The sequence below is a fragment of the Apaloderma vittatum genome, unplaced genomic scaffold (genome assembly GCF_000703405.1).
Source record: "Apaloderma vittatum isolate BGI_N311 unplaced genomic scaffold, ASM70340v1 scaffold6354, whole genome shotgun sequence".
In the NCBI taxonomy this organism is placed as follows: Eukaryota; Metazoa; Chordata; class Aves; order Trogoniformes; family Trogonidae; genus Apaloderma; species Apaloderma vittatum.
In genome coordinates this window covers 6,919-28,042 of record NW_009714263.1, presented here as the reverse complement: position 1 = coordinate 28,042, position 21,124 = coordinate 6,919, and the positions used below count along the sequence as shown (strand labels likewise).

The 21,124-nt window shown below is 39.1% G+C and overlaps 1 protein-coding gene across 1 annotated transcript; it reads right to left on the bottom strand.

The window, feature by feature from the left end:
• Nucleotides 1-8,033: 8,033 nt before the first annotated feature.
• LOC104273356 (photoreceptor outer segment membrane glycoprotein 2) lies at nt 8,034-18,961 on the bottom strand. The gene is made up of 4 exons (XM_009868673.1): nt 18,754-18,961; nt 13,838-14,498; nt 9,732-9,978; nt 8,034-8,303 (listed from the first exon to the last, which is right to left on the bottom strand). The coding sequence occupies exons 2-4, from the start codon at nt 14,416-14,418 to the stop codon at nt 8,034-8,036; spliced, it is 1,098 nt and encodes a 365-aa protein (XP_009866975.1). The 5' UTR covers nt 14,419-14,498; nt 18,754-18,961.
• Between the last annotated feature and the right edge of the window lie 2,163 nt (nt 18,962-21,124).

Genomic DNA, 21,124 nt, shown 5'->3' with positions numbered 1-21,124 from the left:
TCAACGGCTTCCCAGAGGCTGTGCTTCTCGGCACATACCATATCTCTGTCTCTTCCATGCATTGAGAATTTACCTAAATGTTGTTGCTATGGAAAAACCTCCTTTTCTTCCTGGGTTCTTTTCCCAGGCTTCGTGAAGCTTTTCAACAGGTCAAGATCTGTGGCATAATATTGGAGTGGAAGTGGTTCCAGACCTTTAGTAATCTGTAGCAACAGATACAGCAAACATTAAGCTGTACAGAAAAAGCCTGCATTCAGCTATATCCTAGCATTTAATGAAGGTTTTTCATTAACAGACTCTTGGAAAGGGAAAGTGTGGGATAGAAAGCGCATGGGGGAATTGCCATCTTGCTTGTTGCATCAAAAAATAAAGTTCATGCTTTTTGCATTGCCAGAACTGCACTTTATCTAATGAATTTGTCCTCTGTCAATGTTGTGTGTCCTAAGAGATCTAGGGCTACACCATTGGGCTAGGTTGTGGTTAGATTTACCTCTTCTACAGTTTGTCTTCGGAAATTTCCCCCGAGAACCAAATGTGAAAATACCATTAGGTAGTTGTAGTGTAGCTCTGCAAGTTAACCAAGAGCCAGAGACTCCTGCAAAGTAGAAGACTTGCAAAGCTATCACTGGACTGAAATCAAGGCCCAGAAGCAGCAAGTTTCAGAAACAGAAACAAGTTTGTTTCCCTGTTTGAGGAATTTTCCGCTCTTCATCTGCTATCACTATTGTTTGGAGCCCTGCCTGCATAAATGAAATGGTGTGGTTTGGGGCGCATGTTCAGTGCCAGTTAGAGCAGAACAGGGAAGAAGAAAAAGGTGTCTACATCTGTCTCTTTGCCCTTCAGTAGGTAATAGCACGTTGTGATTGAACTCTCTCTGAATGATACGTGGTTGTGCGTCAGTTCTAAATGTCTGTCGTTCTGTTCTCTGAATTTCAACCCTAATTTACATGTGGCAATTTGTAATGTGCTGGGTAAAAAATGCTTTCCCAGGAAATCCCAGCTCTGTGTGGAAGTTTGAAGTTGACAGTATTCTAAATTTGCTCACCCCTTGCTGTTGGGATTCTTTTGTGTCATTTTAATAAGATTTGCAAAGGGAGGTTTTCAAAGTGATGTCTGACAACATGTTTTTGTATTATTCCTTTCTGGGTTTTTTTTTGGTTTTTTGATTGTGTGGTGTTTGTTGTTTTGGTTTTTTGGCTACTGATTGTATGAGAGACAGTAGAATCACAAAGAATTGTTTAGATTTAAATATCATTGTTCTCCTAGTTTTTTAAAGTGTTTTTTTTTCAAGTACATACGAGTGCACTCAACACCACCAAAAGTCATCTAAAAATGGAATACCAGTGAACTCAAATATTGTTCTGTTTTCAAATACTTTTTCATAACTTTGGCTATAAACATTCTCTGGTGATACAAATAGTTGGCTTTGGTATATTTTTCAGGTATTCTGTTTCTTGCGGTTAAGTCCATTCTTCTTATTTTGATCCTTTCAGATTTTAAACCTGAATATGAAACTCTTTAAAGACAAACATTAATTCTGTTAAGTCTTCTCTAGAATGTGTTTGAAATGCTTACCGAATTTAGAAGAACAGTTGTCATGAAAACTTGTATGCACTGGCAATTTCTAAGGCCATCAAAACGCTTCTTACCAACAAGAACATTGGTTGAGGACTAGCAAATATATGCCTTGTTGATACCAAAACTGTGTTCACGTACTGTTTCCCTCTGATATTTACTTATTCATTTATCAGAACCTTTCAGTTACTTTGCACTTCACCAAAACAAAAATTCCGTTATCACATATGCGATGAGTTCACTTTATTTTGTTTTCTGTCTGAACTGTAGTGTACAAGGAAGGAGCTGGACTGAGCAGGTGAGCTTACGTTTAAAGCTCTCAATCTCTTTGCAGCTGAGGAAATGGGAGGGGAAAGTTGCATCTTTCTGTACGTTTGCACATACTAATTTAGCAAATGGGCTCCCATGTCATTCACTGACAAGCGTAGTCATCTTTCATTTTATAAATTACTATGCAGTATTGTCCACTGTGAGTATAATCTGTATTTAGTGATTGCAAGATGCTTATGCCACTGATTTCTGTTCCATCCAAGCTGACAGAAGAAGCTCTTTGATAATGCACATATTGGTATCTTCAATTGCAAAAATGTAAATTTGAAACTTGTATAATGTTCTTGTGCTTTTGAAATAAAATATCTTGTATATGTATATTTAAAAAAAGGAAATAAAGTAACTTCTCATAGATTATTCCATTTTTCTTTGGAGGCGCTTTGACACCTCACAGTTTATTTTACAAGAGCATTATAGAGGTGTCTGTTGGTGTGGAAAACGGGAAGAGTTAGTAAATGATTGGTAAACAGTACCAGTTATCCATGTAGTCCATATCATCATTGTACCAGTTAGTAATGGTGGCACACTTTGCATTTTACAGACGTCAATTCCTACAGTGTCTACCTCAATTTGTAAAAAATCTTTAGTACAGAATGTAATATTCTGGTTCCCTTAAGTTGATGAGTTGAGGGATTTTTGGTTTTGTAGCTTCTCAAAGAAGAGGCTCTACTGCTACCGCTAGAAGGGGAAAGTTCGTGGTGTTGGTCTAATGAGCTGTGTGATGCATATTTCTTATTTTCAAAGTGTTCTATTACAGAGCTAAGCAAATGGCCAAGAAATATTTTACATGGAAATGACCGATGCTTCTTGCCTCCTTTTTATTTTATGAACTGGTGCCTGTTGTTGCTTTCTTGCTGCTTTGTTGTTATTTCAGACACTGTTAAACTTGGGTGTTAATGGTGGTGTTCTCTGTGGTTATTCTTAGTAAAGGAAATGTTTTTTAAGAACTAACTCCTGAAAAGGCAAAAGGCAAAGGTAGATAAAGTCTACAAGCAAAAACATTCTGAAGAACATCAGAACAAGAAGCCCACTCATTGGGTGGTGGAAGGAAAAAACCCACTGTGCCGTTTCTTGTGTAGTAGGTTTTTTGAGGCACAGTGTACAGACCGATATAGAGGAGAATACTGGCCATCATGCTTTGCTTTGTGGTTGAAATACACCTTTTTTTCTAGATAATATCCTTAAATAATCTCCATTGTAAACAAGTCATATTCGTGAGATAACATGTGAGTTTGTTACTTGGATTCTTTTAACCTATTACTTGACAAGGTCTTCAAAGATACTTTCTTCCAAACTGAAAATAATTTCATTTATGTGGCGCAATCTTTCTTTATTTGTTTTTATCTATGTTTTGCAGGTAGGATAAATTTGGGGTTTGATACAGGAAACAAATAATGAAAATCCACTGCTATACAAGTCTCTCAAACCCAGTTATTTTTAATCCTAGCTACGTTTTTCTAAACTTATATGGCCAAAAGTGTACACAAAGGAGAAGCTGTGTAGAGGAAATGTGCCTTGAAGGAGAGTGAGCTTAAATTCGAAGAGATTATATACATTATTTTGTGTAATGGTGAGTGAGAAAAGACCAGGTATAAAGTTAAACATAAAACATTAAAACTGAATCTAAATTTTTATTTCTGTGTGACTGTTGTTCATGAGATCAGTGTCAAAAAAAGGACTATAGTTGTGCTGAACTTCCTAAAGAAGATAGTTTTATGCATAGGTGAGTTCCTTACTCTGGAAGTTGCTGCTGCACAAATATATTGTTATTGATTCTGACTGGATTAAGCATTAATAACAAATAGGATAAGAAGTGTCCCCTAAATCGTATTTATTTCTGTATCTGAGCAGATGCTTCGGCTTAAAGGCTTGGCTTGCTAATGCCATCTTTGTCTTTATAAATTACAGAGAATTAAAGATGGAGCCTGTGCCGCTACCTGCGTTTGCTTTCTTGATCCAGTGGCTGTAATGTTAAGTACTCCAGGAAACCCGAGGTGTTGTGACAGGTGCTGTAAAACAAACTCGGAATGCAGGGTGCACTTGCACTGCCTGAGGAAACTAATACGTACAACGCGAAGATGCGTTTATTTAAGAATAGTAAATCTTCCCCTGATTACCCTGGAATGAGCTGCCATCTTTTTGTAGTATATTCATATCCTTTTTTAGTATATTCGTATCAGTGGGGACTCTGAATGCCTGTACAGGATAGAAATGAACAATCTAATGACTAATTACTGGCAACAGTCAAAACGACGACTATTCCCTATGCAACGTGTGCCGATACCCGGTTAATTTTACAAGTGCTCACATTGCGAGCCACAGCAGAGCAGATTTTGGCAGTTGGCCCAAAGACAGAGGATAACGTGCCAAATATGAACTAGTCTTTTACGGTAAAACGTGTTCCCTTCATATGAAAAGGAGAGAGCCCTGTAGGGGCCAGGGAAAACATGTAGCCGGACACACACAGCTCTGCTCTTCGAGCTAATGTGTTACAGCAGCTACTGCGTGAAATTTCTGTGTCTTTACAGAGATGCTCAGCCTGGATGATTGTTGTAGTTCACTCTTCCTTCTAAATCTATTTTTCAGAGCAGACTTTTGAAAAATCCTTCATACAGGGACCTTGGCTGGAGAGTTACCAAATGAGTAAGCTCACAGCTCTTACAATTCTGCAAGTAAATATTTGACCTAGAGAGATTTATAAATGGTGCAAAATGTCAGTTTCTGTCTGCTTCCACAGTTAAATGTATTTTGCCTTTAGAAAATATTTCCTAAAATACAGAGTAAGATTTCCTGCTTTTTTTTAAAAAAAACCCTGCTCTTATTTCCTGGTTTGCTGAACTATTTCTCAACTTTTTTATTTTTAAAGCATTTTATTTTTTTAAATTTGCACATTATTAAGCCTCTTGATTTGATTTTTTTTCCCTAATGAAACAAATCTACAGAAATAGTTTCTGTGTTTCTCCAAGCTATTTGTTACACCTTTTGGTTATTGAACAATCTAGAACTGTTTTCCCAAATGCAGATGGACTAAAATTTTATTGAGGAAGTGATCACTGTGGACTGATGCCTGTGGCACGCTTTGCATACACATCTGGAAAAAAAATTTGCTTTTTTGGAAGATCATATTCTGTTGTGAAGTCTGATTATTTTGCAGTATTTGACTTTCTCCAACTTTCTGTGTTCATTCTTTTTTGGTAGGTAGCAGCTAATTTTAGTGCTGCTGGTGTGGCTCAGGGATCTGTTGTGCTCAGTGTCCTGCAACACAACCACCACAGCAGACTGCCGTGCAGCCGTAATATTTTTTTGGCTCTCAGAAATGGTTGAAGGAATTACCCACCAGTTAAGTTTTATTTCCACACCGGACAAAGTGATGAAAATGAAGAATAGAAGTAGACACACAGGTAAATGCAGTGCCAAGGGAAGAATTAATGTTTTTATAAAGAGAAGTCTCAGCTTATGAATCTAGCTATTGGAAGGAGTTAATGAATATGATGAGGATGTTGAGCCAGTAAGTAATAATGTAGATCTCAAAAAATTTTGAATAGTGTTCTCCAACTAGAATTAGAAGAAGCTGTCATGAGATAAAAAAGATTTGGTTCAGCAACAATGTAAAAGAGTAAGTGGGATATTTTCACAATAGACAAAGCTTAACAACGGCCATTCACAGGAATCTGCCTTTCTTTTCAGCATTTTCAGCGGAATTATCAAGTGGCATAATAAAAAAGATATTCTGTAAAAAGCTTATTTTGAATGTTTTCAGAAGGTTGTTGTGAAACTTAGTGGCTGGATAATAACAGAAGATTCAGTTTTGGTAAACGAAAATTAACCTAGCTATGCAGAAACTTAACATCTTGTGGTTTACTTTCCTGGCTGCCAGGGCACACAGCTGGCTCATATTGAGCCAGCTCTTGACTAGAAACCCAGGATATATTCATTTCAAAGATTTTCTTAACATTCTCACAGAACTATCCCTAAAAGTACTATCGCAATGCTCAGAAACAGTCAAGAGGGAAAGCAATGATAGGCAGTCTTAGGAAAAGGACAGAAGACCTATTTAGTTCATGATGACTTCAGCTCTACACAGTGTTGTTACTTTAAAAATAATAAATGGAGAAGAGTGATGAAGATTATCAAAGATGAAACAACCTTCATAGAAGAAAAGGTTAAATAGTAACTTCTTAAACCTGGGAAGATAGGACCAGGAGAGATTATAAAACGATTATAAAATTGGGAATAACAGCGGGAGGATATATAAGGAATGACCATCAGCTGCATCTTACAGCAAGTATTAGAGAATACCCAGTTAAGTTGTTGGAGTCAGCAACCAAAGAGAAGCAGTTTTTCCAACAATGCAGAATTGAGTTGTGAGAAATGAAAACCTGAAGCTCATTCTTGTAACTGTTTTGGCCATCAAAAGCATGAATGGCTTTAAAAAACACAATGAAAATTCATAGGAAAAAAAAAAGTCCACTGCGATTTATTAAACCACAGAGATAGAAATACCCTCTTTGTCATACTGAGTCCCAGACTGCTCTTTCCTGGAAGTTGGGAGGCTTTGTCAGGGCAAGAACTATTTTCTAATGAACTTGCCTCTTAGCTGCCTTTTCCAAAACATCTGCTACAGGCTGCTGTTGCAGACGGACCCCATCTGTCCATTTTTATTTTTGAAGTACTTAAGTATAGGCCTAAAATTTTAAGCAGTGAAGCAATTGCATTTGATTGCATTTGATTATGCATATATCCTGCTTGAATTACAGTGTAGTTTTTTTACTTACACACATTTATTTACAATATATTATTACAGTATAATTCTCACTTATTCTAGTACTATAGAAAACAGCATTGTTTAGACAGGCAGAAGAATTTTACTGTTAACTTTTGTACAATTTCAAAAGCAGAGATAGTTCTACTTTGAGTATCCCAGTGATACAACTTCTTTTCCCTGATTATACACAAAGAATGCGCAAACTGTCCAAAGTTGTGTTCAACCAACATATTATTCATGACCAGTAACAAGTGAAATATTTTACTTGCTCTTTTATCCTCTATTTCATGTTGGTATTTTTTCCCTGCTTACTATTAATGATTAATTACAATGGTAGTAACTACGAGTAACCAGAAGTGCCTTGGCTGCAGAAGGCATTGACAAAGTTCCCGAGTGCTGTACTGGGAACGTGATGAGAGGTCTGTCAGTCTGTTGTTGCCTTCATTGGTTCTAAATAATCCCTTATCTTCCAGCCCCTGGATCTATGTAAGTACTTTTGAAATTGGGAGCTTCTAAAGATCTAGGATCATCAGTGTTTGTCTTATGGGAAGTATGTGCTTGTGTTAAAACTCGTGCTATCACTTGCTACTTGGAATTTCAAATATCCCAGCATGGGCTGTCGATTAGTTTTCCTGTGTAGAGAAGTGCTTTCAGCAGTAGCCGTTGACTTTCAGGGAGGTGTGACAGCTGCCTTTCTCTGAACTGCGGAGGGGAAAAATTAAGAGATACTATGCGAAAGAGAAAAGAAGTGAACTACCTTATGCTGATTTACATTGCCTTCAGTTCAATTTCACCTAGCTAGCAGGTTCTTTTCAAAGAGTTGCAATGTATGTATAATTGGACCAATTTCCCCTGTCCTTGGGCAGTAGGGAAACTTGGACTAACAGAGTTTTCATTTCACAGTTTTTGTCTTTTTTTTTAAGAATCATTTTGTCTGGTGTAATTTCTTTTGGAATTTCCGTGCTGCTGGCATTTCTACAGATGTGATGACAGTAATGACAAACTTTGGTACAGACCAATCTGTATGTTAGTAGATCCTATCTGGAACGTTTGCTTGCATGTATTGATTATTCTGATGTATTCAGACTATGACAGAAGTATGTAAGCAAGGGAAAGTGGGGAAAATTCCAAAAGTTTTTTTTGTGCACCGTTGAAAATCAAGGATTTCACAAGTATGAGAGAAAATACATCCAGCCAAAGAAGTATCAGCATTTCTGAAGCTGTCACAGGTCAGTGGTTTGTTCAGTTGTCTTACTAGTTTTCCTACCTTTCTTTTTCCCGCCACCAGTGAAAAATGTGGTAATTGTAAGACAGAAATAAGTCAAAGCTACACTTATGATGTACACTTTTTTCGAAGACTTGCCTAGCTGGCAGCTGGGATAGATTTTGTTGTAACGTTGTTTTTGCCACAGTTTGTGTTTGTGTGAACATCAATGTTGGGGTCGTCCATGCCTGAGACAGTGGAGATCTGGTTGGCTTTGCCGAGGTTCTTAATGATGTTGATGTTGTATTTGGCAGTTTCCACAAAGCTGTTTTCTAGTAACCAACCATCTGATTCACCCTCCAAATCTCCCAGCAGAAGGACATTCTTCATTGCTGTTTGTAGGTACCGGACACCAATAAGTACCGAGAGCTGTAACAAACAGTTAAAGGGGAAGCAGAGAGTTTTAATTGCACCCTCAAGCGTACGTAACACTAAGTCAACTTTCAGACTTTTGTATTTACAGGCCTAATAATTAATATTGGGTAAAGAAGACACATTCTTTATCCCAGCAACACATCTAATCTCTCTCCCAATTAATTAATTTGTTTAGAAAGAAAAATACCAGGAAAAGATGGATTGATTCTCTCTCTATTCTTTTGGTAACATTCCCACTTGCATGTTATTAGCACATAAACAGCTAGAATTACTGGGAAACCCTGTGGCCTCAGAGACTATAGCTGATGTAGAGTGGATGATCAATTAACAGAACAATCAGTCACTGGGGGAAAAGCCCATAAATTTAGACTGTAGTTTGTTCATTTCTGTGGATTTTTTTGTCCTCCGACCTTGATTAAATTGCTATTTCCTGCAAGGAGTTTAATCATTCATATGTAAGCCATATGTGTCCTACATGTGAATGCATTAAGATTAAGAAGAATGGCCTATAGTGGAGGATAAGTATAGGACAAAGCCCCACTTCCATAGTTCTGTTGGAGTCGAGATTGACGTGCCCAGCTTGTCAATATTTAAGGGAGCACAGAGAGCCAGCTCGCAGCTTTTTTCATGTGCTGCCAAAGGCTTCGTTTCTGGCAGCACCACCACCCCACCTAGCACTGCTTCAGGACTGCTGTGAACTGTTTTAATTACAGTGCTAATATTTATGCAGGAGAGCAATAATCAGAAAACTAGAACTTAGGAAAAAGGGAAGAAACCTGTATTTTAGCCTCTGCCATTGCAGGGAGGTCCTTTACCTGCAGATGATGCCATCCAGGCAACTTTCTTTACAGCTGCCAGCAGTAAGCCTGCATCTCTGCAGGTGGGCATGCTTGCCTGCGATGTGCTGATCTGGATTGCCTGACAAGCAGACTAATCTACATCTAATCGACAGCTAAAAAGGTGTGTTTGCAAGCGCTGTCTATATGGTGAAGCTATGAGGAGGCTTTGAGATATTAATACTTAGGCTAGGTTTTTACTGTAAATAATGTATTCAGCCAAAGGTCTGCTGACATTTGTATATTCTTTTTAAAGCTGACTGAACCTTCTCACCCAATTTCCTTGCAGTGGTGTCACTGCATGTATCATCCTGTATCTGATCCCAGGGAAGAGAATATGCTGTAGTCTATTGAAAAAACTCTGTAAATATACAGGATTATATACATAATTTCTAACAGTTCTCATCTTCAATAAGATTCACTTCTGCTCTGGGGACTTTGAGGAAATTGTCTGCACTAAAGGAAGTCCTGCAGTGTTCTTGGAGTTAATAATAGATACTGAAGCACTTTTTTGTCTGTTGTTTCCCATCCTAGAGAGCAGGAAGATTTCAATGAATCTGACATGGACCATTTTTAGGAAACTTACCTCAAACAACCAAATAAGCAATGCTGCAATACCGATGGATCTCATAATAGCTGTGTAGTGATCCAGCAGGGCTTCTCTGCACCCCTTCATCCAGATATTGAGCTCCTCCGTCAGAAAATCGTAGTTGTAGTGAGCACTGTTGTTTGTCAGCTGGTACTGGATGCAGGGCCGCGGGGAGCTGGGGTTGCAGCAGCTGAAGGGTACTCCATCCACCAAGAACTTGCCGTCGACGTTGCTCTTCAGACGGCTGCAACAGGACAGAAAGTTTGGGTGTTACAAACCCACTGTCAGAAGATAGCGTCTGTGATTTTTAGAAAAGGATATAACACAGGTTTGCTGCGATGCAGGCCTCTCTGGCGTAACAAAAGGAAAATGGGAATGTATTTCCAGCTGGAAAAGCTTCTTGCTGCAGGACAACTAATTTTTTCATGTGTTCTGTTTCTTAAGTGCGATATCAGCACAGTATCTGACGTGGTTCTTGGTACTGGGTGTGCGAGATGTGGATTCAATGTTCAGAAAGATGTTGCCGTTTTTTACCTATCCTTACGCTAAGAATACTAAAGACAATTTCTGAACTTGTCTGAGGAACTCTAATGAAAGTTATGACCCTAGAAATCATGTGTTTCGCTACTTTTGGACTGATTTTCAACACAAGCATTCCGTAAGAGAAAACCTAAAACAAGAACATCTGTGCATGCCCCAGAAACCACTGGAAATTGTCTGCTGGTGTTTCATCGCTGGACCCATGTGCAATGTGGTTCAGCACATGTTTTGAGACTGACTCACAAGGGAGTTTCTGCTTCTTGTAACTACTTGTAACTTTTGAAGCTGTTTGTAATTGTTGCTAAAAATTATTCCTCTCCCTCCCCTATAAGATCAGAGAAAAACAAGTGGGAAAAGAAGAAAGATAAAGAAATAGGAAGGGGGAAAAAAGTCATAAGATGGGAAGAGAACATGGTCTCAGATCAATCAAGAGTTTCTGGAGCAGTTAAATGAATCCTTGACAACCGTTTTCCTCTTATTATCTGCTCTTTAGTGAGTATGTCCTTTTGAGGACTTCTGTTCCCAAGCAGGCTCTTCAGAGAAATAGATTTTCCAGAAATTGGAGAGTATATGAGATGTTGAGAGATGATTTCACACTTTGGGGAAGTAGCCTCTAAGCATTTATCTATTTTCATGCTCATTCCAAAAGGCTTATTTCCTGAGACAGCCCCACAGGTGAGAACCATGGCCTGTTTTAATGAAGCTCGTACTCTTTAGCTTTTGTTAGGGAGCCAGAATACATAAAAGACAACTTTCTCATAGATATCCAACTTTAACAATTTGCTAATAGTAGAATTTTTAATATTTTCCAAAACTTATCCTCATTTAATAATGTTTGCAAATAATATTTTCTTGTTTGACTACAGATGATCAAAATTAAAGGGAAGAAAATCACCCCAAGAAGCTCATCCAGGTGAACAGAAGATGCAGAAAATCTGTGATAGAGTATTGTTATGGCATTTTGGGACTACATGTATCCTTCAAAAAAATCATAAGCTGCTAGCAAGCTCAGTATTAGTGGCTGTGCTGGGATAGCAGAATAATTAACTTCATTTTATTGCCGTGGGCCTGCTACATACAACCGCCTTCCTTTTTTCCTTTATTTTGGGAGGAGGTGTATTTTGGTTTGTTTAACGTTCTGTCAAAAATACCTGCCAAAAGATCGTTCCGAGGAAGTCAGGAAGTTCATCTGCCATTTTCCACCTAGGAGTGGGCTAGGCATGAGTTCCTCTCTATTTTGAAGTCTAGCTCTTCACTTTGTGGCCAGTCATATTCCTGCTAATGGCAACAGAATGAAGCAGTGCAAAAGAATCCAAGCAGTCTGCTGAAACCAGACTTAAGTGTGCAAGCAGTGTAACGGGCAGAGGGAAACCCACGCACTGGGAGAGAAACGAGGAAGCGAGCCAGAGAGGTATAAAATGGAGAAAAGAAACCTCACAGAGGGAGGAGAGCAAGGCTGGCACATTGTGGAAGGGAAGCTTTGGCTTGGGGCGGCCAAATGCCCTGCACATTGCAGTGACATGGCCCCAATATAGCATCTAAAATGGCTCAAATACTATCTCTTAAACTAGGTCTTAAGCTTTTCTTTTGATCTCAAGCATCAGTTTAGTTATTTTTTTTTCTTCCTGCTACATGTTATAAGGAGAAATCTTCTTTCTACTGCCAGCAAGAGCAGTTCCCAGACTTGTGTTATGTCCCCCAGCCATCGTGTTCCCTCTACTAGTGACAAATTAGAGAATGATGTGTCTTGGTAATGTTAGAAGGGACAACCTCAGTAACAAAAGGAGCAAGACATTCACTGCTATTTGTTGTTGCAGTTCAAGGTTGTTGGTTATTGTAAAGCAAAACTTCCTTTTGAGACTATAAAAAGATGATTTTTACCCACCCAAAGCAATGATAGGATTGTACCGCTGTAACCTGCCTCTTCCTCCTTCCATTACCATTGATTGTCCCCATGTCTTGTCACACTGTGTTGTTGGCAATGGAGATGGAGAAGAAAGCGGAGGGAAGAGGATTATGAAGGAAGGTGAAAAGTTCAGTTTTGCAAGGGTTCCTTGCAAGTTGACAGGATGTCAGTTCTCACCTGCTTTACCTCTTAATCTACCAAACACAAGATAAAATCAAGGAAAATACTTGGTTCCTTCTCCATCTTTTCTGAACGTCGCCAGCTGGACTTTGCTTCCAATGATTTCATATTGTTTTTTTGCTACCAGATTTTTATAAATCATAGTATGATTTGATTATACAGCACCAACTTGGGTTCCAGCAATCAAGATGGAATTATCCAATTTGTAAACAGTAAAAGAAATTCTGCAATATACTTTCCTCACACATATTTCACTGGCATCTTCTGCCTATGTAGGACAATAATTAAAAATAATTTTTAAAAGTAAAAATTAAAATTAAAAATTGAAAATAACGGTGGAGCACAGGTGACACTGCAGAAGAAAATGGAGCTTAGCTAAGACCCTGGGTAGACCATGACTGCTTCTGCATGTCTCTCAGAAATAAAAGGCAGTATATCTTACTTTTGTCCTCCCAATACGATACTACTTTTAAGTTCCTATGGACCATCTTTGTTGTCATGTCACTTTTCAGTGCAGGATCAGAATTTAAAACACTTCTTGGGTCAGTCTGTTTTATGTCACTGTTGCTTTCCAGCTTCTCTCTTGAAAACTGTCACTTTAACGCCTGCTTTGTTTCCACAGCTGCCTTACACATGCTGATGCCCTCTTGTCCGTATTCTCTGAGGTCTTGCCCTCTGATATGTTTGCAGCTCTGTGTGTATACTTTGCTATGATGACAGTTTCAGGTTGCAAATTCTGTGAAAATAAGATCTTTGGCCTTCCTTCCTCTGGCTTTATTGTCAATGATTTTTGAGTTCAACAAAACAGAACACTCAACAAATGCCAGTCAGTGTCTTTGTGTTTGTCTTTCCCAGGGATATATAGCTACTATGCTATTATCAGTGAAGATTTTATTTTCAGCTTTAGAAGAATGTTTACATATTAGATTGTCTACTTTTAAATTTTTTATTGTTACCTTTTCTGTTGTCTGCAAGAATTACCAGGCTCTCCTTTTTTAGCCTGTTATTTCACAACTGTTACATCATGTGAAGCCCCACCACCAAAAAATACCCAAATTTCAAGGGTTTTTCTTCTCCTTTTTTAAGCAGTGTATGTAGTGTTGGCAGTTTCTCACATGTGAACATACAGATTTGAATAAGGGTTTGCAAAATCTTGAGGGAGAAAGATCTTGTTTCAAGGATTGACTCTACAAGGTATTGATGGTACAATCCTTTCCATTATCAGCTCACTATAATTGAAATTTTGAGGTAGCTAGATCACTGCATTAAAAAAGGGAAGATACATTTTTGCTTTGTTTTGCATCCCTAGAAAGTTAGCAAAAGACAACTTTTGGGCAAGTAGTTATCGTATTCTGTAACACCGTCATTTACAGTTTTTTGCTTAAGAGACAAAGTTCCAGTAAAACTGAGTATCTACTTTGCCTTCTCAAGAGACTTTTTCTCCTAGAATTTTTTGTTACAACTAGTAAATACTTACTCCATAACGTCCTTGGAAGCCATATTCAGATAGCGAGCAGATACCCACTGAATTTCAAACCAGTCTCTAAAGCCGTTGTTACCGCAGCATCGGAATCCAATTTGTAACATATCCACTGTTTTCTTTAAGAAACATCGTCCAGGTATGTCAGTGTCCTTATAGTACTTTATAGCATCCCTCAGTCCCAGATAGAGAGACTCTTCCAGCTCGTTCCTCATGGTATAGCACATGAGAGCACCCACCAGGATGCAGAAGGTAAAGCAGAAGGTACATACGATGTATGGGAGCATAACTAGTCTCCATCGCGAGAATTTGTTGGCATCTGAGCAGTCATAGCAGATTTTGCCACCCAGAAAGTTGATGATGCATGCTATGACCCCTACGGAGATCAGCATGTTGGGGACAGAGTTTATGTCCCCTTTAGCCATCACTTCATTGCGCTTCTTGATCTCTATTTTCAGAAAGAGGCCAAGACTGAAGAGAATGATCCCGCTCACTACAGAAAACCAGTTGAGGATCCATAAGATCTGAGCCAATTTGTCCCTCTTAGTTTTGGTGAATTTTACTTTGAGGACAGCCATAGTCAGATCAGCGTTAGGAAGGGAAGCACAGGTCAAGAGAAGCTTGTAAGCTGATTAGGAGCATGTATCCAAGTAGAAATCTGAAGAAGAAAGAGAGAGATTACTGTCTGTTTGACTAGGTATTTATAGAGAATACAGAAAACTTCCTGTACAGCCTCACATACTCAGAGTCCTGCCAAGGGACTGCCCCAGGGAAAGGTACTGCTTAAATTTCATCCAATGTGAACCACTTGGGGAAAAAAAAAAAAAGATAATGACCAACTAGAGCAATTAAAAACAAGCGGACTGTAGAGCTCTGGACTCCTATGGATTTTTGTCTAGAGCATTTTTCTGTGCTGCTCTGCTGTCTTTCTCTCCGGAAGACTCCTGCTGCCTTTCCTTTCTACTTGTTGCCTGTATTTTCTTGATGATTGTAGGTATTTATAATTCTTAAATTACTGTAGCATCATCAGATTTGTGTACAAAAGTTGAACAAGCAGGACAAACAAGCAGATATATACAGCATAATCACATAAGCCCTTTTTCCACATGGAAAAAAGTGTGAAAATAGCACTAGAAACACAGTATCCTACAGATATTGTTAGTAATTTAATCAATTATGTGCAATAAAACATGAATTTGTTAGCAAAAAGCAGTTTTACTCTCACACTAATACTACTAAGAGATGATCACTGGCAAAAAGTGCAGGTGGAAATGACTGATTATCCACAGACATAAAACGTTCAACAGATAGGTAAACTCTCAATGAATGTGTTGGTTTTCTAGAAATCTTTTTAAGTGCTGTGACCTGAATAAATTACTGGTGAACAAACCATCCTCCACCACGTTTTTCCACTTGATCTGGCATAAAAAGCACTCCCATTTTTATGTGAACTAACATACCACTCTAGAAACAAAAGCAGAATGTCTTCACACCTTAAGAAAAAAGGCAACAGTTTAAGATGCTCTATTTCTTTCTCCACCTGATTGCCCACCCTTTCTTTTAAAAAGTGGTTACTCAAAACCAGGTTTTGGAATAGTGTGATGAATTGAATGAGGTCTATTTATTCCTGAGGGAATCACCATTACTGTCTTAACCTCGGCTCCTGCAGCTGCTTTGTCCTGAGAATGGTGGCAATCACACCTTACTCTAACCATTTGAAAAATGACAGGGAGCTACTCATGCATTTAGTAATTTATATTTTGTATATTTTATTAGCTTGGTTTTAATATGCCTTTAATAACTTTCCTATATGACCTCTTTTATTTTTCTCTCCGAAGATCTTAATGAAGGGCATAAAATATATTCAGAGAGACTCCCCACCTGCAGTTTCAAATCAGGTAGAGTTTCACAGCCAAAGGAGAATTTTGGTGTTTCAAGGTCTGTTGTCTTTTTCCCAGCTATTAGTGCATCTAAGAAAAGATGCACTTTTAACCTTGCTTCTCTGCAATGCTGCTAATAACTTCTCCTTTGCACCTCTCCAGTTGTATCACAATCACTGTTGGAAAACAGCTAATAACGTCCAAGATGAAACCTGCTGGAGCTGGAAACAATGTGGTTTCAGTGTATGTGATGTGGATGTAGAACTGCCACAGCATCTCACCATCAAACTGGGAACTTTTACCCTTCTTCAGTGCTTTGTGGTTGCCTTTCCTCAACACGTGCAAGATATATAGAGTTGTTCTTTCTTCCCTCACCAGAAAACCTGCTCTCAGCATGGTCTTGTACTGTTTTAGTAACTTTCATTCGAGTGTTTCTCGAATTTGAGTGTTTCTATACTATACAGCTACATATTTCCTTGATTATACAGTCATCTAATTCTATTAATACAATGGCATTTATAAAGAGTAAAGCATAATCCTGTAAACTTGGGGAAATAAGAGAATTATAAGCAGCATTATTCTCATGTAATATTTCTTTAAACTAGGGAACTGTACAAATTCATCTGAATAAAGCTGGTATCAACTAAACTGGCATGAAGAACACCTGCAGACAAGCTGTACAGAAGTAGGGCTACACCTACCCACTAGAGGATCTGCAGCTGAATGAAGCTTAACGTTGGGTAAGCAGATTGTTGTAGAGTATGGTTTAAAAAGGTAATGGCATCCCAGTGTCGTCATGGTCAGATGGAATCAATTGCTTTCGTACAGGCGAGGAACAGGTTGTTCCATTCACATTGGGATATGGTTAGATATCTTCATGCATTTGAATATGAAAACATTTTAATGCCTGTGAGATCTAATTAATTTCTGTTGCATTTATTTTCTCCCGTGTTTACAGAGGAAAACAATTCCCCTCAAAACTACTCACCTCTGTATCTTTAGGACAGCACACGGAATAGTGTGCACAATGCACATTGGTTTTCCTTACCAGTCGTATTTCCAAAGATGTTGAGGCCAGCAGCTCTCTGACTTTAAAAACAGAGTCCTGATGTTAATGATTGTTAAGGCTGATTATCAGCTATGGTTGAATATTGATTCAAATCATGTTATGATAATGATATTGATTACCATGATGAAATACTGATTAGTGACAGACACATCTGTACAAACAAGTCCAGAGAAAAGTCATTTATAAAATGTCAACACTTCCTTCACACCATTCTTTTAGGGTATCCTTCAGACCTCATTTAAAAGGATCATGCTTTGCTGGCACAGAATTAAGCCTCCGTATGAATTCAGCTGACAGCCTGCCTGCTAAGCCGGAGACAGTATCTTTGATTGCTTCACCAGTTAAGCAGTTCATGACTTGAACTTAAATAGCTGTAGCTGGCTGCCACAAATAGGTTTATTTGTCCCCGATATTCAGGTCCCTGAGAATCTGTTGTGAAATTTCCTAGCCGTTAATACGCAGTTCACGTTCGCTGGCCAACGTATATGAATGCATCGCTTCCTGTTCATTTCTGTGAAATACATGTATGTGTCTGCAAAATGCCTCTAAATTGTCAGGCACACATCTAGCTACAGTGGCACTGAGACACCCCTCCTTGCCAAACATCTTTTGCTTTCACATTTGAACAAAAGCTGTAAACAGTTCTACTTTACTTAAACTTCATCTACTCAAGAGGCATTGTTGATTTAGGATGGCATGAATTTGAGACTTTCTGTCATGTTCTAGCTATAAAGAAATTTGAAGCTGAATTCCATGAGCACGGATACAATCTCATGTATCTGTTCTGATACAGTTCCCTCCCCCATTTTCAGATGCCTAAAGTTAAAACAAATAATTTATGCGCATGAGCAACTCTTGCAAAGTCCTTGCCTCCTGTAATTCTCATACAATAGTTCTAGCTTTCTTTGTGCAATTTTGGTATTGTTATAAGACCAGATTTCATGGACTATTCACATTCATCTAACAGGTACCCATGGCACAGTCCTCCAGGGGTGTAAGATCTGCGATTTCCTATGAGCCACGCTGCCAGAGGAAAGGGAGAGGAATGACTGGTGGCTGTAGTGCAGTGACCACTTGTTGACTGACCCTGACTGTCACCAGTATACCTGGGATTGCACAAAGAATCTTTAGCACAACTGAGCACCATGAACAAGGAACCAAAGTGCAATCATGAGCTAAAAGTGCCATTGTCTTGCTCTGCAATATATGTCTGTTCTCCGAGTGACATCTGGCAGCGGGCTACTGTAAAACCACAAGCGCTCCCAGTAGTTCAGTGGAACTAACAGCTCTATCAAAGTTCTTAAAAACACGACTCGCCATTGCACATGAGCCACCCCAGAGCTGTGAAGCATATACACAGATGCTTTTTCCCCAGCTGTGGGAAAGCAGGCTCGATTTTATTCTATAAAGGGAGAAGTATTTCCTTCAACAGAAGCAGCCCAATCGATGTGGAAATCCCCCCCATGTTATCGGTACTGTTCTCAATCTTTCCTTCCTTGTCTAACTTGAAATTCAGCTTCTATCAGCACAGGGTGGCTTTTTGCTTCCAAAATGCTACCTACCTCTTCCTTTGCTATCAAATTCCCCTAACTACATAGAACAAGATGTAGCACAGCTATTTAATTCTTCATAACATTTACTTATTAGTTACAAATGTTCCAGAGAAATTTGGCTTGCAGTTTTGTCATAAACAAACCATATCTTAGCAATTTCAATAAAGTCTTGTCATTTTAACTAAGCACACGTTTGCAACTTATTGGTGCTATCAAATTCCCCTAACTACATAGAACAAGATGTAGCACAGCTATTTAATTCTTCATAACATTTACTTATTAGTTACAAATGTTCCAGAGAAATTTGGCTTGCAGTTTTGTCATAAACAAACCATATCTTAGCAATTTCACTAAAGTCTTGTCATTTAACTAAGCACACGTTTGCGACTTATTGGAAAAGAAACCACCAACCTGCTTCAGAGGATTGAAAAGGATCTTGAAACTGGTAACTTGCTGGGTACAGGGGAGAAAATACCTGGATCAGCCATCCTGAGGAATACTGAAGTACTGATTTCTTGATATCTGTGTAATTCTTCTGCCTTTACACTGGCTTGCCAACGGAGATGGAGAAAAAAGAGTTCAGCTCTCCTGCCGTGCTAATCTCTCTTTCATCCCTAATCGTCGCTAAGAGATTTATTTCAAGGTTCTTACACCATCAGGTTAAATCCTGCAAAACAGGCCACGTAACTGAATGCAAACTGAGATCTTGATGACAAAATGGATTTATAGTAACTTCTTTTACATTTTTCCCCATCAGAGTTTTGGGGTATTAAGCAGCAGAGACTGTTCTTTGGTACTTGCCGATGCCTTTGTTAGTTCTTAATTTGTTCTTAACAATAAATACAGGTCCAAGAGAGAAAAGAAAGAGAATAATGTACTTCTGTGTGAAGGGAAAGCCTAATCTTAGGCAATTGCCATCTACATTCACTCTTCTATGCCTTACCTATTATTCTATGTTTTGTTGCTTTGGATGGAATTGTCTGCCCTCTGTGTATTGACTGTGCCCAAGAAAGGAATTCAAGTAATCAAGAGCAATTGGTTCATCCCATATGACTGACAGTAGATGATTCTAGTTTGGGAAGCTTTCCAGGTTCAAGAACAATCTTGTAGAAACCTCTGTCCTAGGCTCTGAAAAGCTTTATCTCAAGCCAGAAGCAAATGCATCTTGTCCTCTGGCATTTCTGAGCTCAGCATGTAGCAGCCTGTGGGATGGACGTGGCTGGGTTAAACTGGTGGCAGTAGTGGCAACAAGCTGAGTCCACAGCAATGCTTGATCAAGTTAGTGGTGATGTGAGTACCAGAACTGAGTCGCTAAGTAGGACCAGGTTTGGGTTCATAATACATGAGCACAGCAGAGAGAGTTCAGTAAGCACACAGGGACCCTGCACCAGGGATTGTGACGCCTGTGAATAGTCTCAGAGGTGTAAACTGTCCTCTCCCAGCTAATGATGAGTAATAAAACTGGTATGATGGTATCACTGTGCTTCTAGCTCTCTATTCTGGAAATATGCCTGCTCGCCTCATTTATGGTCTCATGCTTTCGTAAAGATAAGACACCCCTCTGTATGCATCAGTATTATCACACATTATCAGGAGGAGGAGAAAGATTAGTTATCAGAGCAACTTAGTCTGTTAAAGGCTTGAGTAAAGCAGAGACTGGAATACCTAACTACCATATTCTAAGAAAAAAAAGCGAAGAAGGCTTGTTCTCTTGCCAAAAGTCATATCATACCTTGCTGCACAGAAGAGGGAGGCTCGTAACTGCCAGTGTCACTCTGTGCCTCCACGGGGTGAAAAACCCCAAGGACGTGTCCCAACAAGGTAAAGTCATACAGCGAATTTATCTTCCTTTTCAGTTTTTCTGATACAACCAAACTCATAACTGATGTTTATACTGAAAGCTCCATCCAACAGTTCACGGTCTAGTACCATATGGCAAACTTTCACAGAGCCACTGCCTTCTTGTGGAGGGGATCCCTGCAGTCACCCAAACAACTTCAGTTCAGAATATAATTTACCCTACCTTCAACTTTTTTAAAGAATATAATCTGAAGCAGGGCTTCCAGCTTTCTATCTTGCTTATGCGCTGATGTACAGCAAAGGTGGGAAAATTTGTGTCAGGACCGCATGTGATACATCTGGGGTCTGCTGGGCCAACTGCATATGGACCACACAAATGCTTGCATACCGTCAAACGTACCCCAGCTGCTTGAGTTAGTCCTGCACACATGGACCATCCGTGCTGCTGTACTCGTGCAGACCACAAGGAATATGTCAAATCTGTTCAAATGTGCACATACTCTACGGAACGTATTTAATAGCTATAATATATTCCTTGTGGTTGGCACAAGTACACAGATGTACACATTTGCTGGGGATTTTGAGCTATTTCTCTGGCTGGGATGTGATATGGTTAAAAATCCTGGACAAATGTCTGAAGTCCTTTTCTATGCTCAGAAAAAGTTCATATGTGAAAACCCTCCACATATGTGGAACTTCAGACATATGTTATCCCTGAGTATTGGAAAATGTTCTTGCCTTAGATACTACTAGTAGAAAAATGCACCTTCCCTCTTGTCGCTCTGCAGTACAAACCTAGGACTCACATGCATGAAAGCAAGCAGGCAGAAGGTGGCAGTGCTGCTGTAGGTAGGGTTTTTTTTCTACAACGCGACGTAAGCAGCTTTATTTGTGCTATAGAGATTAGAGGTCACTTGCACAGCTAGGGGAAGCTCAGGCACGCATCATTGTAAGAAATAACTTAAATCCGATCTTAACGCAA

What these genes read in the sequence shown, in the direction of transcription:
- LOC104273356 (XM_009868673.1), bottom strand. Translation starts at nt 14,418, where the DNA reads ATGGCTGTCCTCAAAGTAAAATTCACCAAAACTAAGAGGGACAAATTG. An exon ending in GCTTCCAAGGACGTTATGGA is followed by an intron (nt 9,979 to 13,837) that starts GTAAGTATTTAC and finishes GTCCTGTTGCAG; the next exon opens with CCGTCTGAAGAGCAACGTCG. An exon ending in TGCTTATTTGGTTGTTTGAG is followed by an intron (nt 8,304 to 9,731) that starts GTAAGTTTCCTA and finishes TGTTTGTTACAG; the next exon opens with CTCTCGGTACTTATTGGTGT.